The 20,321-nt window shown below is 49.3% G+C and overlaps 9 protein-coding genes across 9 annotated transcripts; 4 read left to right on the top strand and 5 right to left on the bottom strand.

Moving 5' to 3' along the window:
* Nucleotides 1-490: 490 nt before the first annotated feature.
* On the top strand, nucleotides 491-1,128 carry PFICI_03266 (uncharacterized protein; the record flags this gene model as incomplete). Its single annotated transcript, XM_007831847.1, has 2 exons — nucleotides 491-815; nucleotides 887-1,128. 2 exons carry the CDS (start codon nucleotides 491-493, stop codon nucleotides 1,126-1,128), a joined length of 567 nt encoding a protein of 188 aa, XP_007830038.1.
* A 304-nt stretch (nucleotides 1,129-1,432) lies between these two features.
* PFICI_03265 (uncharacterized protein) lies at nucleotides 1,433-2,446 on the bottom strand (the record flags this gene model as incomplete). Its single annotated transcript, XM_007831846.1, has 1 exon — nucleotides 1,433-2,446. One exon carries the CDS (start codon nucleotides 2,444-2,446, stop codon nucleotides 1,433-1,435), a length of 1,014 nt encoding a protein of 337 aa, XP_007830037.1.
* A 1,791-nt stretch (nucleotides 2,447-4,237) lies between these two features.
* On the top strand, nucleotides 4,238-5,321 carry PFICI_03264 (uncharacterized protein; the record flags this gene model as incomplete). The annotated part of the gene is made up of 2 exons (XM_007831845.1): nucleotides 4,238-4,761; nucleotides 4,814-5,321. 2 exons carry the CDS (start codon nucleotides 4,238-4,240, stop codon nucleotides 5,319-5,321), a joined length of 1,032 nt encoding a protein of 343 aa, XP_007830036.1.
* Nucleotides 5,322-5,410: 89 nt separating this feature from the next.
* Nucleotides 5,411-8,250, bottom strand: PFICI_03263 (uncharacterized protein; the record flags this gene model as incomplete). Its single annotated transcript, XM_007831844.1, has 2 exons — nucleotides 5,411-7,530; nucleotides 7,698-8,250. The coding sequence occupies 2 exons, from the start codon at nucleotides 8,248-8,250 to the stop codon at nucleotides 5,411-5,413; spliced, it is 2,673 nt and encodes an 890-aa protein (XP_007830035.1).
* A 670-nt stretch (nucleotides 8,251-8,920) lies between these two features.
* Nucleotides 8,921-10,395, bottom strand: PFICI_03262 (uncharacterized protein; the record flags this gene model as incomplete). The annotated part of the gene is made up of 4 exons (XM_007831843.1): nucleotides 8,921-8,935; nucleotides 8,985-9,674; nucleotides 9,769-9,945; nucleotides 10,003-10,395. 4 exons carry the CDS (start codon nucleotides 10,393-10,395, stop codon nucleotides 8,921-8,923), a joined length of 1,275 nt encoding a protein of 424 aa, XP_007830034.1.
* A 1,283-nt stretch (nucleotides 10,396-11,678) lies between these two features.
* On the top strand, nucleotides 11,679-13,318 carry PFICI_03261 (uncharacterized protein; the record flags this gene model as incomplete). Its single annotated transcript, XM_007831842.1, has 6 exons — nucleotides 11,679-11,886; nucleotides 11,940-12,191; nucleotides 12,251-12,451; nucleotides 12,501-12,591; nucleotides 12,647-13,023; nucleotides 13,089-13,318. 6 exons carry the CDS (start codon nucleotides 11,679-11,681, stop codon nucleotides 13,316-13,318), a joined length of 1,359 nt encoding a protein of 452 aa, XP_007830033.1.
* Nucleotides 13,319-14,809: 1,491 nt separating this feature from the next.
* PFICI_03260 (General amino acid permease AGP3) lies at nucleotides 14,810-16,608 on the bottom strand (the record flags this gene model as incomplete). The annotated part of the gene is made up of 3 exons (XM_007831841.1): nucleotides 14,810-15,821; nucleotides 15,881-16,216; nucleotides 16,274-16,608. 3 exons carry the CDS (start codon nucleotides 16,606-16,608, stop codon nucleotides 14,810-14,812), a joined length of 1,683 nt encoding a protein of 560 aa, XP_007830032.1.
* An 848-nt stretch (nucleotides 16,609-17,456) lies between these two features.
* PFICI_03259 (uncharacterized protein) lies at nucleotides 17,457-18,203 on the top strand (the record flags this gene model as incomplete). Its single annotated transcript, XM_007831840.1, has 1 exon — nucleotides 17,457-18,203. One exon carries the CDS (start codon nucleotides 17,457-17,459, stop codon nucleotides 18,201-18,203), a length of 747 nt encoding a protein of 248 aa, XP_007830031.1.
* Nucleotides 18,204-18,307: 104 nt separating this feature from the next.
* On the bottom strand, nucleotides 18,308-19,912 carry PFICI_03258 (uncharacterized protein; the record flags this gene model as incomplete). Its single annotated transcript, XM_007831839.1, has 7 exons — nucleotides 18,308-18,773; nucleotides 18,825-18,914; nucleotides 18,971-19,166; nucleotides 19,294-19,312; nucleotides 19,372-19,601; nucleotides 19,659-19,695; nucleotides 19,754-19,912. The coding sequence occupies 7 exons, from the start codon at nucleotides 19,910-19,912 to the stop codon at nucleotides 18,308-18,310; spliced, it is 1,197 nt and encodes a 398-aa protein (XP_007830030.1).
* Between the last annotated feature and the right edge of the window lie 409 nt (nucleotides 19,913-20,321).

Genomic DNA, 20,321 nt, shown 5'->3' with positions numbered 1-20,321 from the left:
TCTAAGATTCCTGCTGGGCCTATTGGTAATGGTTGAGTATACAAGGACTGAAGGCTGGCGACATCTGATGGAGTATCTTTTTCCTCGCTTCTGACAGAGTCTAATACTTTAGAGAAGATACATCAGAAATGAAGGAGAAAAGACACTTGGGCAAAGCATAAGCCAGTCAATGGAGGGCTTTGTTGGTATTATGATCAATACAAAAATCGTTGGTCAATCGGGAAATCCACTTTGCAAAGACGCGTCTCGCCTTGACGCGGGCCAGGACCTGCTAAAGCGCGTAAAGTGACAAATGCCCCCCAGCGGACCCCTGTCAGCGCGCCCAGATCTCAGCAGCACGTTGTTAGCGCACTTCAATTGCAGATGACCCCACACTTGCAGCTTCAGTCCTGTCCCGCCCCGGCATCGCGGCGTCATAGCTCCAAATCTGCTTGTCGGCCGCTGAGGATTTTCATGAGCTTCAATATCGTACCACTGAAAATCGGTATCAATGGCACAGGACGAGAACACAACACAACCGCAGCCTCGGGGCCCTCCTCCGGGGGCTACGGCACCCCCAGATCACGTTGGCAAACCCCAAGTCTACGAAATATTCCACGGCTCGAAGCCCGAGGACAGGGATGGGACCGTCTCGAGAGGCCCTTCAGAGGGTCAGCAGCAGGAACACAACCAGCGGCCGACGATATCGGATGGAATCAAGTCAATAAAATCGGATGATTTCCTCAACGTGCATCAGATCCCTTGTGCACGGCAAGGTTGGATGACGGGCATTGGCGCTGGTTTTGTCGTGGGCATGGGACGGTATCTCACGGGAGGTTAGTGCAGCGAAACCAACTGGCAATCCATGATAAGGATCAAATCGCTAATTCTGCCTCTCCATATCTAGCACGTATTCCCAAGGCAGCGAACTGGGCGGCCGCTTCCTTTATGGCTGGATCCATAATACAATTTGAGGTATGCCGGTACCAAAGGGAAGAAGAGCGCAAGGCCATGGCTAGGGTGGTAGAAGTCATGGACAGGAAGCAGGCCGAGAAGAAGGCCAAGGCTGATGAGGTTGCACGGTTGAGAGCAGAGGCTCGGGAGAAGGCCAAGCAGGCGGAGCAAAAGAGCTGGTACAAGTTTTGGTGATCCCACTCCAACGAGGGAACGGTCAATATTGTAAATCTATTGTATATTTCAGCCATTGTAGTAAATGGCGATGCCCTTGAACTGCCCGCAGTCGTCCTATGGAGGGTGACAGTTCTTCACCAAAGAGCTCCGAGGGATGGATGATTCCTCCAAGATAAAAACTGGTCAGATCAGACCGTAGTGATCTGCCAGATACTGCCGTTCCGGTCTAATCGGCTCGATCGTGCCTTCGCAAAGTCGTCTTTAAATGCTGATGGGGTATGTTGTTGTGGTGATGAAAAGCAACGCAATGCAACTCGTTATGTCAACTCGTCTCCAGTGTTTCCGGGTTCGCATCTGAGAATCGAACGCGGACTATTGACTGACGCCTCTTATCCTCGGCTTCTCCAAGCAACTCTCTGCGCTTTTGATTCCTTAGGGCCCTGGCTTCACTTTCCTCACGCTTCTTGTATTCGGACAACTGTTTCTTCCTCTTTTGTGCCCGCTGGTAAGCAATGGCGGGTGTTGGCCTAAATCCAATTCCATTGAGACCTGTACCGTCGTCGTCCTTGTCTTCGGAATCATAGACAGTGATTTCATCCTCGTGCCATGTAAGAGCAGCTCTGACGGGGTCCACAACGACAGCCTCTGCTTCTTCTGCAACGTCTGATACCTTGCGCCTCGGCGGTGTACCTGCCCGTTTGCGACCACGAGATTTCGAGTCGGCAAGACGATTGATGGAGGGATAGGATTTCTTCAAGCCACCAATAGATAGCGATCGTGCTATACCTATCATGCTCGGGTCTACGGACGTGTCCAGCTTGACCTTGCCAGACTCTTCCGACTGCATAGGATCCGTGGCCGTGCCGCTGATCTCGCCGCTGAGCATGAGGGGCGATTCTTGGCTGGCATTGCAATGCTTTAGACGTTTGCGGATAGCGCTGCTCTCGTCTTGATCCTGTTGCATGTCCTGGGCGTCTGCCTCTTTACCGACGGCGGCGTTGAAGTCAAACACTGAGTGCTCTATGGCATGTTGGCGTGGTACATCGGCTGCCAGTGCCGGCTCCTCACTGGCAATCCCATCTGGGCTCGGAGAGGCACGAACCCCGCCCCCACTTCTCTCTAGCGACAGGTCACGGAACTTGTTGGCAACCCGTGTACGAGGACTGCTGCTGCCATCGTCGACTATGTTTTGTGACAAGGACGGAGGTTCAAAGGTAAAGACAGGTGCCGTCAAAACTTTCTCTGCCGAGATATTGGAAGACATGTGTTCGAAAATGACATCATCTCTTTTTCTTTTCGCCGGGGTTGCATTTGGTGATGAAGAGCCGCCAGACATGATTGTGGAGGTGGCTCCAAGCATAAGGGTCCACGTAGGTAGGAGACGTAGCTTCTGGGTTGACTGATGTATGACCGCTTGTTGATGAGCCTGCTGGGTGATAAAGTAAAGTGAAGCCTGTAAATTAGACGCAAGATCCAGAGGGATATTCCACCGATATTGAGAAGATAGATAGGCTGGAAAGTTGTAGAACTGAGTGATTGAGCGACCAAGCTTTGTTCTCCGAGACCCCAATGACCAGTGCTGTTTTCGATGCTGTTCCAGGTTGTAAATGAAATCATCCGGCCGCAGTTGCAGTACGATAATCAATTGTGTGTGTGTGCAGCTTGTCTAAGCTTACTTGGAACTGTCAGGATTGGCTCAATTTCCAAGAGGGCTCAAAGGGTGCAACTGTACACTGCATTAATCTTCGGCAGGTACCTCTTAATACCTACCTTAATGTACCTAGTACCTAAGGTTGTGGTTGCTCCCTACCTGTGTAAGCTATCTGGTTGGCTGCGGCTCTTGCCTTGGAACCGAAAATAGTCCCGTGCGAATATTCATTGCAGCGCACAATTGCTCTGGTTGAATGTTGGTGGGTTGAAACAGGTAACAGAGCAGCTCCAGCCAGGTCATGAATTGGTGAAACATATCTGAGATCATACCACTCCCGACTAGTCTAGGCCTCAATGTTGCTCATCTGCTCTACCATGTCTACATCAATTTAGAGATTTTATTTCATCTCCCTTGTACGAAGCACGTTCCTTACATGCATTACTGCACGTAGGTAGGTACATACGGTACGGAGCAAGCCGTTGAAGCTAGAAGTCTATCTGAAGCGTGATTAACCTAGCTTCCTTGTCCTAACCAGAACTTTGCGCACAATGACCGGGTTCACACAAAAACTTCCCTCCTATTCCTAAATGTATATAACCGTGGATTCTGCTAATGGCCCTCCCAATAACTATTCGATCCTCACAAGCCAAGCGAGTGGATGGTTCTCACAAGAAATCGAATTGCATGATAGGATCATAACGACATCGCTGTTTTCGTATAACTTCAAAAGTGCACTTCAAGATCGACTGTGCATCATTGTGTAACCTTTGCTGCTTGATCCAAGTTAGCCAGCTCGGGCAGCCATTTCTCTCCGGTTTCACGGCGTCTGCAATATTGCCTTTGCCAAAGCCTCGGGTGAGCTCATAAGATATTGCCGAGTTGCAGCAGATAGCATAATAATAATGAACAAATGAAGCGAGCTGACATGGGTTCTATCATTGAAGGCGAGGACTGACAACGTGAAAGGATATACAGATATGACCGCCAATCGGTAGGTAGTCTTGCATTTGACCCAGAGACTCACGGACTTATTCTTTGCGATGTCCGTATAGACGCCCCAATCCCACGTGTTAAAACTCAAGCTATCCCGTACAGCGGCTAGGTCTTGCCCCCCAAAATCCAACCTTGTCGCATAATTGCCCACCGGATACCCCGCCATTGCGAGCCCCTCGATCGTCACTTGGTGGGGTGACAGCTCTATTACAATGGAGGCGTCCCACTCGAGAAACTTGGAGCTGTAGTACCATGTAAATAGCCTGATCTCTGCAATTGTTGCATTTCCCGCAATTCTGTTCTCTCCCGCTCTTGGAGTCTCTTCTCTGCTTTTCTCTCTAAATATCCGCTCGCTTTCTTCGCTGTAGCACGCCGCTGGCAGTCCGGAATAACAACAACAAATATCCGACCTTTCTCATCTTCTCCAAGCTCAAGCTACGCCAGTATAAGCTCGCCCGCAAACACGACATCATTACGCCCACCATGTCTACCGAGCCCGAAATCTCCTTGTTGCCTCTTGGCGCCGTCATCCAATCCATTAATGTGGCTGGAGTCAATATCGTACAGGGCTTCCCGACTCAAGATCTCTACGTGTCGCACAACGGTCCCTACTTTGGCGAGACCATTGGCCGCGTCGCCAACCGCATCAAGGACGCCAAGATCAGCTCCCTGAACGGTTCAAGCTACACATTGGCCGCCAACAATGGCCCCAACAGTTTACACGGCGGTATCAAAGGCTGGGGCAAAAGGATCTGGGAGGGACCAAAGAAGATTGGGATCAGACAAATTCCCGGCATCGACGGCCTGGAGGGCGGGGAGAGTGTAGAATTCTCCCTGAAGAGTGAGGATGGCGATGAAGGGTTTCCTGGCGAGGTCTTGGTCAAGGCCATCTACACAACTGGCACGCAAAAGATTGACGGCATAGAGGTTGTGGTGCTGGGAATTGAGTACGAGGCGGAACTACTGAGCGGTGCTGAGGAAACAGTCGTCAACATCACCAACCACTCGTAGGTCTCCTGTGACCCTAAAGTCCAGACATCTATATACTGACATTGGCAGCTACTTTAACCTGACTGGCGGACCGACGATCGAGGGAACGCAGGTGCAGCTTTGCACTCCATCCTACCTCCCTGTTGATGCCTCTGGTATTCCAACCGCCGATCCAACAACATATCCCCACGTCGCTACTCACAAGCCATTCACGCTCGGCGCAGTGGATCCAGACATTGACGACTGCTTCGTGGTCGACCCTTCGACGTCATCGGGGTCTATTCCCTTGGATACTCGTTCCCAGCCATTGACCAGATTGGTTTCAGCCAGCCACCCAAGCTCTAAAATCCACCTGGAGGTGCACAGCACGGAACCCGCGTTCCAATTCTACACTGGAAAATACATTGATGTACCCGCCGTTGAAGGAGCTCCAGCAAGAGGCGCCCGCAGCGGTTTCTGCGTTGAGCCCAGTCGCTTTGTGAACGCTATCAATGAAGACAAGTGGAAGAGCCAGGTCCTGCTGAAGAAGGGCGAGAAGTATGGAGCCAGAATCGTCTACCGTGCCTGGAAAGCCTAGAGCAGCCCCTCGTCGCATGAAAAGATTATGCGGCACTTGTTCCATCTACTATAACTCAACTTTCCGGATGAATATATTATGACTGATATCTAGCCATCATCTTCGTCCTCATCATCCTCTTTTATCGGTGGAGGCGGTGCTTTTGCTTCTTGCTTCCTCCAAAGCCCTGCAAGAAACTCACTAGTACTCGCTTCATCTATACCTTTATCGTCCCTCTTCTTTAAGAATCTAGGGAAACGCATGCTCAAGCCTCTATCCTGACTAACCAGTCCAATCGCCGCGGTGTAGGTAGGCGAAAGTGTAATATCAGCGAAAGCCATCTCCCACACTTCTTGTGGCTCGAACCACACATCTGGGTGCCCATTGTACTCTACAAAGCTTGGTTTCGTCCTGCGGATGTTCTTGTACCTTTTCTCCACATCCTCAGCGTCTCGGTTGGCTTCCTCATCGACCTGCTCATCATCTTGCTCATTCCTATCGTCCGCATCTGGTTCGCCTGAACCATCGTCATAGTGCGCCTTGTTGGCCTTGTAAAATGCGTCTGTGAACCCACTTATGCACTTGCAAACAGCCTCAAGCTGGCCCGTCTCCTCATTGCGACATGCCAGCAAGATAGGAGACCACCACTTGGCTTTCCGCCCTTGACCATGCCACCCAGCAATGGGAACGAGATCTAGGGTATCAAAGGAGGCGCTGTAGTCTTTTTTGACCTTGAGCCATGAGTCAAGGCGTTTGTCTGGCTCATACGTAGCAAGTAGCGGCTTCCGCCGAGTTTTCTTCTCCGAGGCTGTGGAATTTGCTTTGCCTTTGGACTTGGCCGTGGGTGTGTTCTCCGACGTTGTATCCTGGTTGGAGTCAACATGAGCGGGCGCGGGCAGGTCATGTAAATTGTCCAGGATCTTGACCATGATACCCTCGCATTTGATGTCGGTTGCTTGTTTAAAGAAGTCGAGGACAGCGTCCGAGTCTTGAGACGTGGCATCCAGATTCTTGACCCAGGTGAAGTGGTGGGGGATCTCGGTAAACAGAGATTTCAGCATGTCTCTTCGTTCACGAAATGATCGGTCTAACAGAGGCTGCCCGTTGAGGTACATCAAGTCAAATGCAAACAAGCAGACGTCTATAGTGATGCTTCCAATAGCCACGTCTTTCCTCGCTCGATTCGTTAATGTTTGAAAGGTTTTGAGTTCACCGGTTTGCCGATCTACGGCTACCACTTCGCCCTCCATGATGAAGCTGCTCACACCTTCGCCGCGGATTTTCGGAACGAGATCCACGAGGTCTGGATATTTGTCTGTCATGACTTCAAGATGCCGTGAGAAGATGGAAACTTTGCCTTTTTCATCGCAGTGGACTTGCGCTCTCTGACCGTCGTACTTGAACTCACAGGCAAAGTCCCGGCCTTGAAGTTTGGTGAGCATCTCTGACAAATCCCTTGTGATGCTTCCCAGCATGGGTCGTAGCGGGATGTGCAATGTCAGTCCGCAGCGCAAAAGAAGCTCATCGCAAACGCCAATCTCGAGCATGACTGGGATCAAGTCGCTGTAGTTTGGTCTTCGTGCAAAGCATGCCTTGACAATCTCTTCGGCTCGACCCCAAACCTCGGCGAGTTCCTCCTTCTTCAATTTTGACAGCTCCTCGGTGGACTTGAGCTCAAAGTCTGCGCCTGGGGGGCGCGACAAGAGAAAAGCTCGAGACAGGGCGATGAGCATGGTCGTCTTTACTGCGCCGATTCTTAAGTGTTGACATAGAGTCCGTACGATAAAGCGACTCTCCTCACCACCCCGCGCATCATGTAGCAGTCGATCGACGATCCGCTGCTTGGTCTCGGCACTGCCCTGGCCCTGGCTGCTTGCAATCTTTACTAGAGCCTGGTATACGCCCTTGATGGTAAGCGGCTTGGGCTTTCGGAGAGTAAAGCTCTGCTTCTTCTTGGCCTCAAACGCCACATCGCCTGCATCGCCATACTTGTCGTAAATGGCCTTGAGCGAGCGATTGTCCAGCCCGCACACCTGCTTGAGCGCCTTTGAGATGGCCGACCCTCCTAGTCCCAATTCGAGGGAGATGTAGGGCGGCGAAATGGAGTTTGTAGCCAACCACACCGCGGGGAGCAGGCTCTCGGGATCAGCTTCAATGATGATGCGGAGGCAGTTGACCAACGTGTCCACGATCTTGATCCGACTTGAGGTGCTGCTCACTAGGACGAAACCTGGATTGAAACATGGGTTAGCTTCTTGTCGTGTCCGCTAGACGTAGAAGACTATACATTAGAGAACCCAGTTGGTTCCCCAAGAGGTAGTTAGGTATATTTGCGACTCAGAAACAATCTTCCACGGAATATGTCAAACCGCAACCTCAAATATTCTGAAAACTTACACCGTGTCAGTAGTGCATATGAAGCACTGCCATCCTCGCTAGCCCAGTGTTCTTTCAGCTGAGACACGAATGCACTTGGATCAAATGTCAGAGGGCTCTGGTCCATCGGGATGGATTCCGATACTGTGTCTACTGAAGCAGCCACGGACTGTAGCGAGAGCGTGCTCTTGCCCTTTGGCTCGGCTGGAAGTGACACTGGTGAAGCAGATTTCTTTGGAACTTCTATCTGCCCAGTATCTTGAATGCCACATGTATTGTCGGTAGCAACAGCATCCGCATGAGACTTTGCGCTCTCCGTCTGCTGCAGCGCTTGGTCGTTCCGTCGTTCCGCTGCGACTTCCGCGTCCCACTCGGCCTGCAGCTTCATGGCCAGTGCCTCGTCCGTCATCTCATGATCTCCCTCCGTTGCACCCGCTGTCTCTTGGTCGGTGTTTGCATTTGAAGTATATCCATTCTTGTTCTGCTTGGCAAAGAAGTACTCCAAGCCTCTGGAAGGTATTGCCGATTGCTTGTTGTCCTTGTTCAGCTTCCGCTTTTTCGCGGGGCTCGCCATGGTGAATTGTCGACAAAGTCAACTGCCATTACCGAGCCGCTCACTTGAGAAGTTGACCTCAATTGCGACCGTGTACACTTCAAGGCAGTTCAATTGATTAGATATTCGCATTTGTTGTTATTTTGGCCTGCTAGTCTGGTGTTTCTGCGTCCTCGCGGTGTTCGTGGTGATGATGTCAGGAATGCCCCAGCCGCCTGTCGCTTAGGCCACTGTCCTTAGCGCGCATCCCCACTTTATGTAAATAATGCATTTTATGCGCTCTTTCCTAGGTTTCATTTCGCTCTTCTCGTATCCTATTGAGTGAGATTGAGCAGTTTATAATACTATACAGTCCATTCAACCGGCCAGTATCTTTGGCAAGCCGAGTTGGTGCATGATAATCTCGCGTGCAGCAGCCTGCGATCTGCTAACAAGTGTCAGGATGCAATCAAGTAAGCTAAGCAATTGTTTCGATTGACATGGAGGGCTCTGAATGCATCATGCAATGCCTCATGTAACATATTGAACGCATGATATATCCATGTGCTGCTTGATCTAGGCCATATACAAGTTTAGTCACTCCAGCTACGTCGGAGATCCCAGAACTCAGACTTGTCCATCCAAAACATGAACATTTACATGATTGTGTAGGAACTCTACCAAGAAATCACTGTCTTTATCTCTTGATCATTCAAATGATAACAGGCTGTTGCCTTGTTGTTGTTTGGTTCCAGATATAGGAGAACAAAACAAACTCTCTGTGCCTTTGGGATGTCCTCTTTGGATTTTACTCTCTCAAGTCCAGCTTCCTCCAATAAAATGCCACGTTCGGCAACGATTGAGACCAAAGCAGCGTTCCAAACTCCTTCTTGCACTGCTGTGGACTGCAGAATACGAAGGGCGTACCTACGCAAGTGCGGTGTACGACAACGATCAATGATATTCCAGAGAATCGGAACCACGCCCAGATCCAATTGAAACCGAGGCTCTGCAACACAATAGCCATGATCCATGGTTTCGCCAGAGACACCTAGACCAACGGCGGTTGCGGCAAGGCCAATCATCTCCTCGATCTTGTTATCGCTATATTTATCCCATCTCATTGGATTCAGTGGGTCAGACGGCCAGAAACACGACACGGAATACTCCAGAAACATTGCTTGCAAATCAAGTAACGCAATACTTCGTTGGCTGGTTTGGTCCTCTAGTGATCTGGCGTCGCGTTGGATGTATTCTCGGAACCTGTCGCGCCATAGACCTAGACGATGTAAATATCCGTCCACGTCTCCGTTGATCTTGTCGAAAGCCAGGTATTCTTGAGTAGCTTGGAGAATATCGTCTCGTGCTTCACGGAGGTTTGAGTATGGAGATTTTGAAAAATACTTGGCCGTGCCTGAAGCCTGGGAATTTTGGGGCGAAAAGTCTGGATCTACATCCCCTACAAGCTGGGATATGTCATTCATTAGCTCAAAGGGCTGTGTATAGCTCTCCACGAATTTAAAAGAATAAAAGGCCACCACACTGTTACTCATAACGTACCAGAGATATTTGGATGCCCAGAGGGAGAAAGATGGCCTCCACTGCCTGTAAGAATTCGCCCGAGCCGAATGTGTCCCAGTTTGAGGTGCCTGCTATAATCGACCGCCTCGCGTCCTGTATCATGTAGCGGCCGTACTTGAATAAATGCATTGCAGTATTCAGATTCCCTCTGAGTGACTGACCCTCAGTTAGCAGGAACCTAGAGTGGAGACGAAGGCGTGTTGAGCAACAAACTTCGATGCAAACGAATAGCAAGCACGAAATGATACCAACGTGCACAGGTTGGCAGGGCACCTGGTTGACCAGGACATGTTTTATAGCCAGGTTGTACTGCACGAGAGCAAACGAAGCCTTGTCCCCCAGATCCGTCGTAGGGCGAACGAATCGTTCGTGGTACCAAGACAGAGAAGATATTGCATGCCGAACGCTGGGGTTTGATTGGGCTATTTGGAGAACCGTGACATTCCAAAGGTCATCCGGGAAAAAATATGTGAGCTGCGCGACGGTTTTCTCGGCAAAATATTGGAAGCACCTTGCCTCGATGGAATTCTGGTTTGGTACGGCACTAGGTCGATAGACTGTTAGGGTAGTATCACGCTCGCTGTCTCCAGCCTCTTGCGGAGGCATTTTGCTTCGGGCTTCAGCTTGGTACCCTTCGCAATGCCGACCAGTCGAGACACCTGTTGAACGGGCGAAATAAGTTGCAGCAGCAGCATGAGAGTGGAATTCCGCATACATTTGTTACAAGCTGGTTTGGTTTCATCGCATTTGACTCTGCGTACTGCTGGGATATTAGCAATCCAGCAATTTCCCAAGGGAGAGATATGCGAGACTGATATGCCTACTTCTACAAGGCCCAGCTGATTAGCTCAGTCTACTGAGATTAACAGTTTCGGATAACACTGACTTGCACGTTCTACATCCTGTTCGGACCTTGGAAGTTCTCGCTCTCTTTCGCTGGTCTGAAGTCACGCGCGTCATTGTGGTCCAAGTGCCTTAACCAATCCGGCGTAAGTTGCGACGGGAAGCACTCAAGACTATCGGTAAGACTAGTGTGACGTGCCCATACGAGGGCCCGAACTGCTGATACCGATTTCGTGAATTCGTCCGTTCTTAAAAGACAATTCGCGCCTCAGGCAAAACACCATGGGCGTTGATGACGGACAGGCATCAGCACAGAAGGATCATGCCCCACTTATGCCTATACGAGCGAGCCAATAGTACATTAAAGTACTCTGTAGTCCGTGGAGCTTGGAGGAAAGGTGGAGCGTCCCATTTGCTGACTTCCCCGTGTCAAGTGCGGAAAATCCTACTACGTATCTAATATCACTCTCCGCTATTCTATAATAGTATCTCATAGCCCTCTCACGACAGGGCGCTCGGTTCATGAATGGCAGATACAAATCGGGTATAACGTGCCCCCTGACATAGTTTCTGATTGGCTTAGATGATCAGCCATCGCGACCCTGAAGAGGAATTTATTCTTTTTCGTAGGTAGTCATATACGATGGATCTTTCATTTTAGCTCAAGCTTAGCCCTGGACGATGTAAGGGAAAAGCATTGGGGGCCATGATATATCCACCTATTTGCTTATCAAATTTGCACATTTAGCATAAAGGAGATACTAGTCGAGTGCATAATTGCCCATACGAGGGCGCAGCAAGTGTTCCGACTATTTGTGTTTGATTTTTCTTTTCAACGCGGCCTGAAGGATTCAACAGCCCGATGCCCCCCTGTCTTATCAATTTGATATACCAATTTCCCATATTCATTCCAGGAATATGCTTCCTATAAGTATGTGAAATCGTTCACTCTTGGTCACTGACATAGTTGAAATCCAAGTGTCACAAATCCTCAAGTTCTATCTCCATTACTTTCTGCAAATCAGAGCGGTAAACTCGAAGCCAACATGACTCGTTCACTTTTACTCACGTCATTTTGGGTAAACGTCCACTTGATCGCGGTTGCATCACTTTCTCTGCGGCCTAATACCGGACATACCAATGGTGTTATCAACCTGCCTGTGGTACGAGGCATCAACTTGTCATCACAAAAGAGAGATGCAAAGGTGTTTTCAGGATCGGCCATAAACGACGATTGGAGTTATGGTATTGAGAGTTAGTTGATGCAATACTCTTCTGAACGCTTCAAATCATTGACCATTTTATAGTCGACATTGGCACACCCCCTCAGAAGACCTTTGTTGAGATAGACACAGGCTCCGACCAACTTTGGGTCAATGCTGACTGCAACACGGCTCCCACCGAGCTGGGACAAAATGAAACTTGTGTCCAAATTCCCAAATTTGATCCTTCCCAATCCAGCACGGCACAAAACCTTTCAGTGTCAACCACTCTGGGCTATGGTGACAATACCGTTGGAGCCTATGTCGGCTATTATAGTGACCTAGTCACAATAAGTGGTACTTACTTCTCGTAACGCCTTGATGATACCAATGAGCCATTTTCTAATTTTTAACAGGAATCAACCTGGCATCGCAAATATTTGGCGTTGCTTCAGAAACCCTAGGCATGGTTAGTGGAATCATGGGGATTTCTCCACCTATTACAGGCTTTGCCATCAACCAGACTTACCCCCGTGTTCTTGATTCCATGTTTACACAAGGTTTCATTAACAAACGATTGTACGGAATTCACTTGGGCAGTTCTGCTGAAACGGAAGGTATGTGCATAACTTGACGACTAAAACGAGTGTACTAAAAGTTGAAAAGGTTCGCTTACCTTTGGAGGTATTGACACCGGGAAGTTCTCTGGAAGCCTTGAAGAAATACCCATCATCAAGGATATTTCCAACAAAACAAGGTAGGAAGATCTATTTACCTGGGATGTCCGCGCCTTTTACTAAATTTAGAGACAGGTTAACGGTCGACTACAACAGTCTTTCTCTCACTCTTCCCAACAACAGCCCCAAAGCCTATACGATCAACGACACGAATGTTCTACTAGACTCTGGAACTACCTTCATTCAGCTTGAGGAAACTGTGGCTAGCCAAGTTCTCGAAGATTTGAACGCCGTAGAAACTGTTGTAGATCAGTCTACCACTTATTATATCGTGGATTGCTCCATGCGAAACTGGACTGGAGGCCTGACTTTCACGTTCAAAAATAAGCCAATAACCATTTCATACGACAACCTTATCTTTACGGCCGAGGGTCAGTGTGCAGTGGGCATCCAGCCATGGCCGGTCGGCCAGCAACAGATTCTGGGTGTTCCATTCTTCAGAGCTGCGTATGGTAAGTCTCTCATACAAGGCTAGACATCTGACGTTACCAATTGATTGACTGATCGAAAATGGTAGCCGTGTTTGATTTTGATGCCCAGACGGCCTATCTTGCTCCAGCTGCGAATTGTACCACCCAAACTATGGCTATCACGCAGTATCAGGACCTTTCCAACATCACGGGGTCTTGCACCAATGCTACTGGGGCCGCGACATCTACAACCGTGACAAGTAGCGGGACTACCATGGTCGCTAACATAGCTACCTGCGGTGGAATTACAATCCTTCTCATGCTTTTGGGATGGTAAAAATGGTGGCAAATTTTGATTGTCTTTGTTTTGGATGTGTTCTAATGCTCAAGTGCTCAAAGCACAATATCATTCGGCAGTTTTAGACCAACTTCTGCCTAGATAGGTAACCAGTAGTTAGTCAACTTATTATAATCATTGTTTCTAATGAATTGGGCAATAATTAGAAACTAAATTGACCGCAATAACAGCTAAGAGCGTGGCAGTTACATAGGTAGGTAGCTATCGAGCATTCAATGACGGCAAACACCTTACACCCCCGTCTCATCCGGCATATACGGGGACACTCCGTGTAAATAAAACAACTCCTGGGTGAATGAAAGGCATCGAGTTTGCGTTCTCCGGGTATTCTATTAATTTAAATGATGACTCCATGCTCCCAACCCTGTATCTGAAATCTATAACACGGAAATACAATGCCGTTGCAAAGTCTAACAATTTCCCAAGATTCGAGCCATTTCCATCTTGCCTTTATGCTGGTTGGCAAGTGCACCCCCCAGCATTATTGGTGAAGCATTTCGATCCGTGTTCACACGTTGCTGCTACCAGCCATACTCCTCCTAGACTACAAACGCGAACATTTGACAGTGCGTCCATAGAGCTAGTACATGTAAGCCTAATTTCCCAAAAAGGTTAGAAGATGCAAAGGCGGTTGTTTTGCTCACTTTTGACAGGCGTATGTTCCAGGGGTACAAGTTATATTGTTGTATGGAGCTGCTGCCACGGACATGGCCGCCACGAGACAGGTGGTAACTAGAGCTGAAAATTGCATCTTGGAGGTCGTTCGTGGGTGCTGATGGAGACACGAGCGTTGTATGAAATGTGTATTGATGTATGAGTCTGCTGCGTAGACAAATAGGTTGTACCCAATCTGTGAACATGTTGCCTGAGATGGAGGATGTGTGCCTTTAATAGCTGAATACGCATTCAAGGCCTTCACACCAAAAATTCAGACTGCCCAAGAGTGTCAGATCGTCAGAAACAAGGCCCCCAAAATGGCCTCGGATGGCCTGCCGGCACTATAGGTCCCGAGCAGTGCCATCACATGCGCCTTGGAAGGTTGGCGACGGACCCGGAGCAAATGCGCATTTAACCTTATTACTTCACACTACCGCACCTGGCGGATCAGGACTGGGCTTTATAACTGGACAATGGTCCGAATGGCCTAAAATAGTTCCTTGGGAATCCCGATTTAGAACAGCAGCGTTTTGAACCTTTCAAAGCCTTGGATTGGCGGCCTCTAGCATGGCGATTACAGATGGCCTTTGCCTACGGTTCTATTGGCAGAGGCAACGATTCCCGAGTTCTTGTAACACTATGGAAGTCAGTTCCGTAGCCGAATGAAGTCCTCGACTGCGCCATCCTCAATTTACGCGTGGCACGGCATATATTAGCACTCAGTTTGTCCAGAAATGGAATGCCTGTAAATGACTCTGCCCAGCCGCATCTGACAGGGAGTTGGCGAACTATCAGATGAATCTTGGAAAGTTGTCAGAAACTCTTCAATAGTCTCCTCCAGAACGGAAGGTGACCTTCCAGTTCACCCGTCCTCAACTCCTTCACCTCGTCTAGATCGCGCCGTTGTCCATATTGCAGATCTATCTCTTCAGCTCGCCAAAATCTTGTTTTGAAGACAAGTTTGTAACCAAAGTAAATAATGGGAAAGAGGGGAAGCAAGATGTAAGCATCAACAAAGCTGCCTGCATCGAAAGGGCTGAGAGTTGTCCATCCCTGGACTAGAGCCAGAAACATATTAGCTCCCAACCCAAAGTAGGCATTCCACGGATATAGAGAAGATCTGAATGGCAGATCCTCTTCGCGATTACCCTGAACTTTCCAAGCATCTCGGAATCGTATATGCGTAAAGGAGATTGATCCCCAAACCAGAAATGTTGAAACGCCACTCAAGTTGACGATGTAATTGTACGCTTCAGCCGAGCCTGTTCTGATATTCATGAGACTGAGAGCACCGCATGCATTTGCAAGGACGATAGCTGGAATGGGAACACCTCGAGAATCAGTCTTGCCGAGAATCTTCGGGGCCTTTCCATCCTGCGCCATGAAGAGTAGGGTCCGTGATGATATGTAGATGGAAGAGTTGATTGCTGAAACGCAAGTGACCAATATAAAGGCATTGATCAAATGAACACCACCTTCCCATCCGGCGTTTTGAATGGCGATAGTCATTGGGCTCTTGAGGGCTCTGCTAGCTCCGTTGGTCAGATCGTCGGCATTGGCAGGGCATGTCAGGCCAAAAAAGAAGGCCGATCCCATGTAGATGAAAACAATGCGCCAAAACGTCTGTCGAATGGCCAGCGGAACGGCAACCTTGGGGTTCCTTGTCTCCGTGGCGGCGACAGCGACGGACTCGACACCTGCATAGAATGTGGAGCAAAAGACAAACACTGTCGCGACACCTCGGAAGCCTTCCACGAAAGGACCGGGATCGTGCCAATAGCGGAACCCAATGGCATCCGCGCCCTTGATCCCACCGGAAACATAGCTAAAAGCTTCAAATTTAGCCCATGATTCCATTTTTTGCATTATGCAGTGACCACTTACATGATGGCAAACAAGAAATACGCAGTGAGACCAAGAAGTTTGATCAATGCCAGCCAAAACTCGGCCTCACCAAAGGTTTCCACGCCAAGCAATTGGAAGGCCAGAAAGGCACACCATAGAATTAGGAAATACCCCCAGACCGGGACCTGAGGACCCCAGAAGACCAAAACACTGGTGACGGCATTATACTCGTTGGCAAGCACAGCAAACCAGATGATGAAGTAGTTCCACCCCACCGCAACGCCAAATGCCTTGTCGACAAACCGGTCTGCCAATTTGGTGAAAGCGCCGCCACTTGGGTACAGTGTTGTGAGCTCTCCCAGACTCTGCATGATACTAACAAAATGTCAGTTATTATACCCTGGACGCGTCTCGATCATGGAGCAACTATACCTAAAGGCGATAATGCCAATGACACCAAAGCCAATGAGTAACGAGGCCGGTCCGCCACTTGACAGTGCCCCTCCGGAACCGACCAAGAGACCCGGACCAATGATGCCAGCCAACGCCATCATGCTGAGATGCCGCGTTTTGAGGCCCCGTTTGACGCCGCTCTCGGGGTCAATGGCCCGGAAATCGCCCCGCTGGCCACCATCTTCGGAGAATAACTCCGTCGTCGGGTCGGGATGCTTGGGGTTGGCCATGTCGGTATCTGCAATCTGGGATAGTTGAGTGTAACCGATTGCACGATGCGACGACGATGACGACGACGAGGGAAGTGCACTCATTGGGAAGGGAGACGCATGTTTGTTCAAGTCAAGTACGCAACCGGCATATGGCACGATTTACTTATCTATCTATCTTGCATTATCCAGACCCTGCTAATGGTGAATATTTGCGATATGGCGTGATTGAGCCGGGAAGTGCTAATGCAGATCAGTGCCCCCGTCTACAAATCCCCTGTAGGGAAGAAGCCACTGGGGCGATTGGAGCCATTGGCTTACCGCCTAGTCCTCTAAACTACAATGGGTTTAGTTGATTGTAGGGGCGACGCGCTACGTGCCGCATCCCCAGAGTCAGCTCATTAAATGTTGTCGCCGGAGATGCACAATCTTTGGTCTGTCGTGAATGACTGATCATGGTATGGTTTATTTCTCTATGTATACAATATAACCTATTGTATTTGCAGGAAACTTGCATAGTTGATCCAGCTGCCTGGGTTTCTCAGCCTAAACCAGTGACTAGCTGTCTGATGGTAGGATGGCTACCATGGTACACACCCCACGGCGATGCATGTGAACGCCAGTTAGTTTCTTTTACAGTGACATCGACAGCCAAGTCTTGTTCCCGGCCACGGGCACCGTCTCTACTTGAAAACGCATAGAGTTGTAAGGGTATAACCAGCTACAGCATAATAATTGATATAAAGTCAGTACAATGATTATTGTTGCACTGGAGTCCGGCCAGTAGACAGTCCAAATCAAAATCGATGCGAGTACACGTCCAAGGTTGTGACGTCAGGACTCAGGACCACACGCTAGGCGCACAGGTAGTGAACGCGCACAAGATACATCCGAGTTCGACGTCTGCAAAGCACTGATCAATCATTTCCATCTCCTACGAACCGAATTCGGCCATGGAAGACTGGGAAGATGCGGCGTTTTCATCGCGGCACATGCACAACAGGGTTGGACGCAACAGCGGCAAAGGAGGCGGCAGGTCTCAAAGGGGTGGCTTCTTTGACGTCCGCAAGACGTTTGGTAGCTTTACGTGCAAATGCGTCGCCTGGGAAAAGACCTTGACTACTGGAGAAGTCCAAGCGTCTGGCAATTCACCGGTCCTGGAATTGTTTCGATTGACAGGCAACGGACAGGGCATTGCTGGCAGACTTTCTCTGCCAGGTATGTTGCAGGCGTCGGTGATTCTGGCTGCCAGCCGAAAGAGTCTCCAGACCATTGTTGACAACCTAGAGGCTCAATCCGATGAAAGCGGTCACGGTGGCGATGGTGCACCCAGCTTGGATGAGCACAATGGAATGGAAAAGGATTGCGATGTTATCGATGCCCTGGGCGCCACTGATACGCGTCCCGAAGATCGCTTCGCAACCTTTGAAAAGAACAGTTTTCGGTCTCCCAAATTCTGGTTACAATGGTGTGGTATGCCAACGGAAATACCACAGATGGGTGGTGAGGGTCGATCTGCCCCCGTCGAAACAGGTTCCGGCTACATCGTATTCTCTGGTAATGACTGTCGCAAATTTGATGGGACCATCAGCTGCACGTCACTCGACTGGGATAATGTTGCGATACGCGGCCACAAGATCGCATCACGCTCTGCATCTGATATGCCAATCCTTTGGTCGAGTAATAATTCGGCGCTTTAGGATACAAGGCGATTATTGATCTCAAGATTATTCATTACAACATGCGCTGCTTTCTATTAGAATTCCAAAACAAATCCGTCTATATCGAAGCTCCAGGTGGCACTCTATCTCGCCCGAGATACCTCGACAAGAGTTTCGCTCCTGACAAGAATACCTCCACTGACGGCAGGGCTCACGTCGACTTCCGTTACTCTGGCTGACTTGTCGTTGCCTGTGATGATCACGCGCTGTCCTCCTGCCCCGTGGACTATTCCTTGCTCTTCATCATGTTCCGAGCTCGAGTCGTTATCGAATGTTGCAAGCTCCTGCATGGACTCGGAGTCATCGTGCCGGGTTCTCGTCCTCATGGCCGAGATCTTGGCCAACTGGTTCGCCCGGCTTGAGTGAAGTTGTTTGTCGCTCGTGCCGTGTGATACGTTTGGGAAGATGCGATTGAACGCTCTCAAGAAAATTGGTCGGAGCATTGGGAGGCAAGCTGTACATGACGGTGAGAAGGTATTCCAAATAGGGGTCTGGAAGGGAATAGTACCTGAAACAATGGCTAGATTCACCTCAACAGTGCCCCATATCCTTTTGATTGTTAATTCTAGTCACAACCCATCGATTCAATCAGTGACTTACATAATAGGTGCCACATTAAACGATATTTCTGCTGATTTGGTGTTGTACGAGAGAGAGTACACGAGAATAATGACAGAAGCGACGCAAACCCTAGCTTATATGAGTACATGACAAGATCAACCAGGTAAGAGAAGACAAGAACTTACAAAATGCCAAACATGAACATTGCGCACACACCAACTTTCTGGGCAGTGCGCAATCTCAGCTTACGGACTTGGAGAACCGGGAGGCTGAGAATGGCAAGATCCAACACTAGATGGGTCAAGACGGTCCCGAAGAAGAACTTGGAGTCGTTGATATTGCAAGTGGCGTTGGGGATCGACTTGTCCCAGAAAGCTTGCACTGGAACGCAATCTATTTTTTACCCATTGCGATATTAGCGGTCGCTTATCTGGCAAACCTTGTGCACACGGGACAGGGGCTGAGGAGATTTCGTGGGGAAGTTTGCATGAACCTTATTGTCACTTACGGAAGACTGCAAGAAATGTCTAGGATTATGTCAGCCAAGTTGCCATGTAGGACTCAAATGCTCCAAGCGTAGACTTACTCTCAAGATAAGCCATATCGATATTGATGCGACCAAGGTGATGATCGGAACCTTGATGTTCGACGTGCGAAACATGCGCCAGTAAAATGCTAGGACAGCATATTGCGAAAAGGCAAGGGACGCTGCGTAGAATAACTCGGCGAGGTAGCAGAAAAGTAGCGAGTTGAATAATGATTGTTCGGGAGTAAGATCAATGTTTTCGAGATGCTTCCCAAAGCCATAGGGTGCCCCTGCTGAACTGTCAGTCCCGTCTGCTTTCATGAGTCTGTCGCTCGGAAATCACATACAGACGAGTAGGAGGACATTCCATCCGATGCCGAATATCTGATCATCTGAATTAGATCGCCTTTTCCGCGCAAGAAATCGTACTTGGGTAACTCACGAATGCTCCGACGCACATGAAATCATCCCACCATAGCGGCACTTTCGTCATTCTTCGAGCTGCAAAGCGCAACGATATAGCCACAGTTGCCGTGGTCAGTGTTACTGCTACGGCAGCATACAGATTTGGTTGCCATGATGGCACATCTAGTTTCGCCATGCTTGCAAGGTTCTGTAAATTTGTTTCTCGCACTTCAATCCCCAGGTTGAGCGAGTTGTCGAATTACAAGAATAGAAGAAAACAGGAAACAACCAAAGTTGCGGGCCATCTCGAGTACATTTACTTGTAACCACTTTATCTGGTTCGACAGCCTGGCCCGCCATGAGCCTCCCGCGTCTCTCCATCTGATCTACTCATGGGTTGTTCCCTACATGGATTGCTGTCTGAACAACGCCATTCCAGCCTACGCTGCCTGTAGTATCACAGCAATTGCAGGAGCTTCTGATTGACAGTGAGGCAATCGTCAGACGGCGTGCGCGCCAACGTTGAGGCTAGAGTCTAGTCCGACATCTCGGGCCGTGGAGCCATGCGCTTCAATTGCAGTGCCAGCCCTGTGGGCAAATGGGCG

Source organism: Pestalotiopsis fici, assembly GCF_000516985.1.
Source record: "Pestalotiopsis fici W106-1 unplaced genomic scaffold PFICI_Scf_2, whole genome shotgun sequence".
NCBI classification, from domain to species: domain Eukaryota; kingdom Fungi; phylum Ascomycota; class Sordariomycetes; order Amphisphaeriales; family Sporocadaceae; genus Pestalotiopsis; species Pestalotiopsis fici.
The sequence above is the reverse complement of the archived record's forward strand: the minus strand, read 5'-3'. Positions and strand labels throughout refer to the sequence as shown.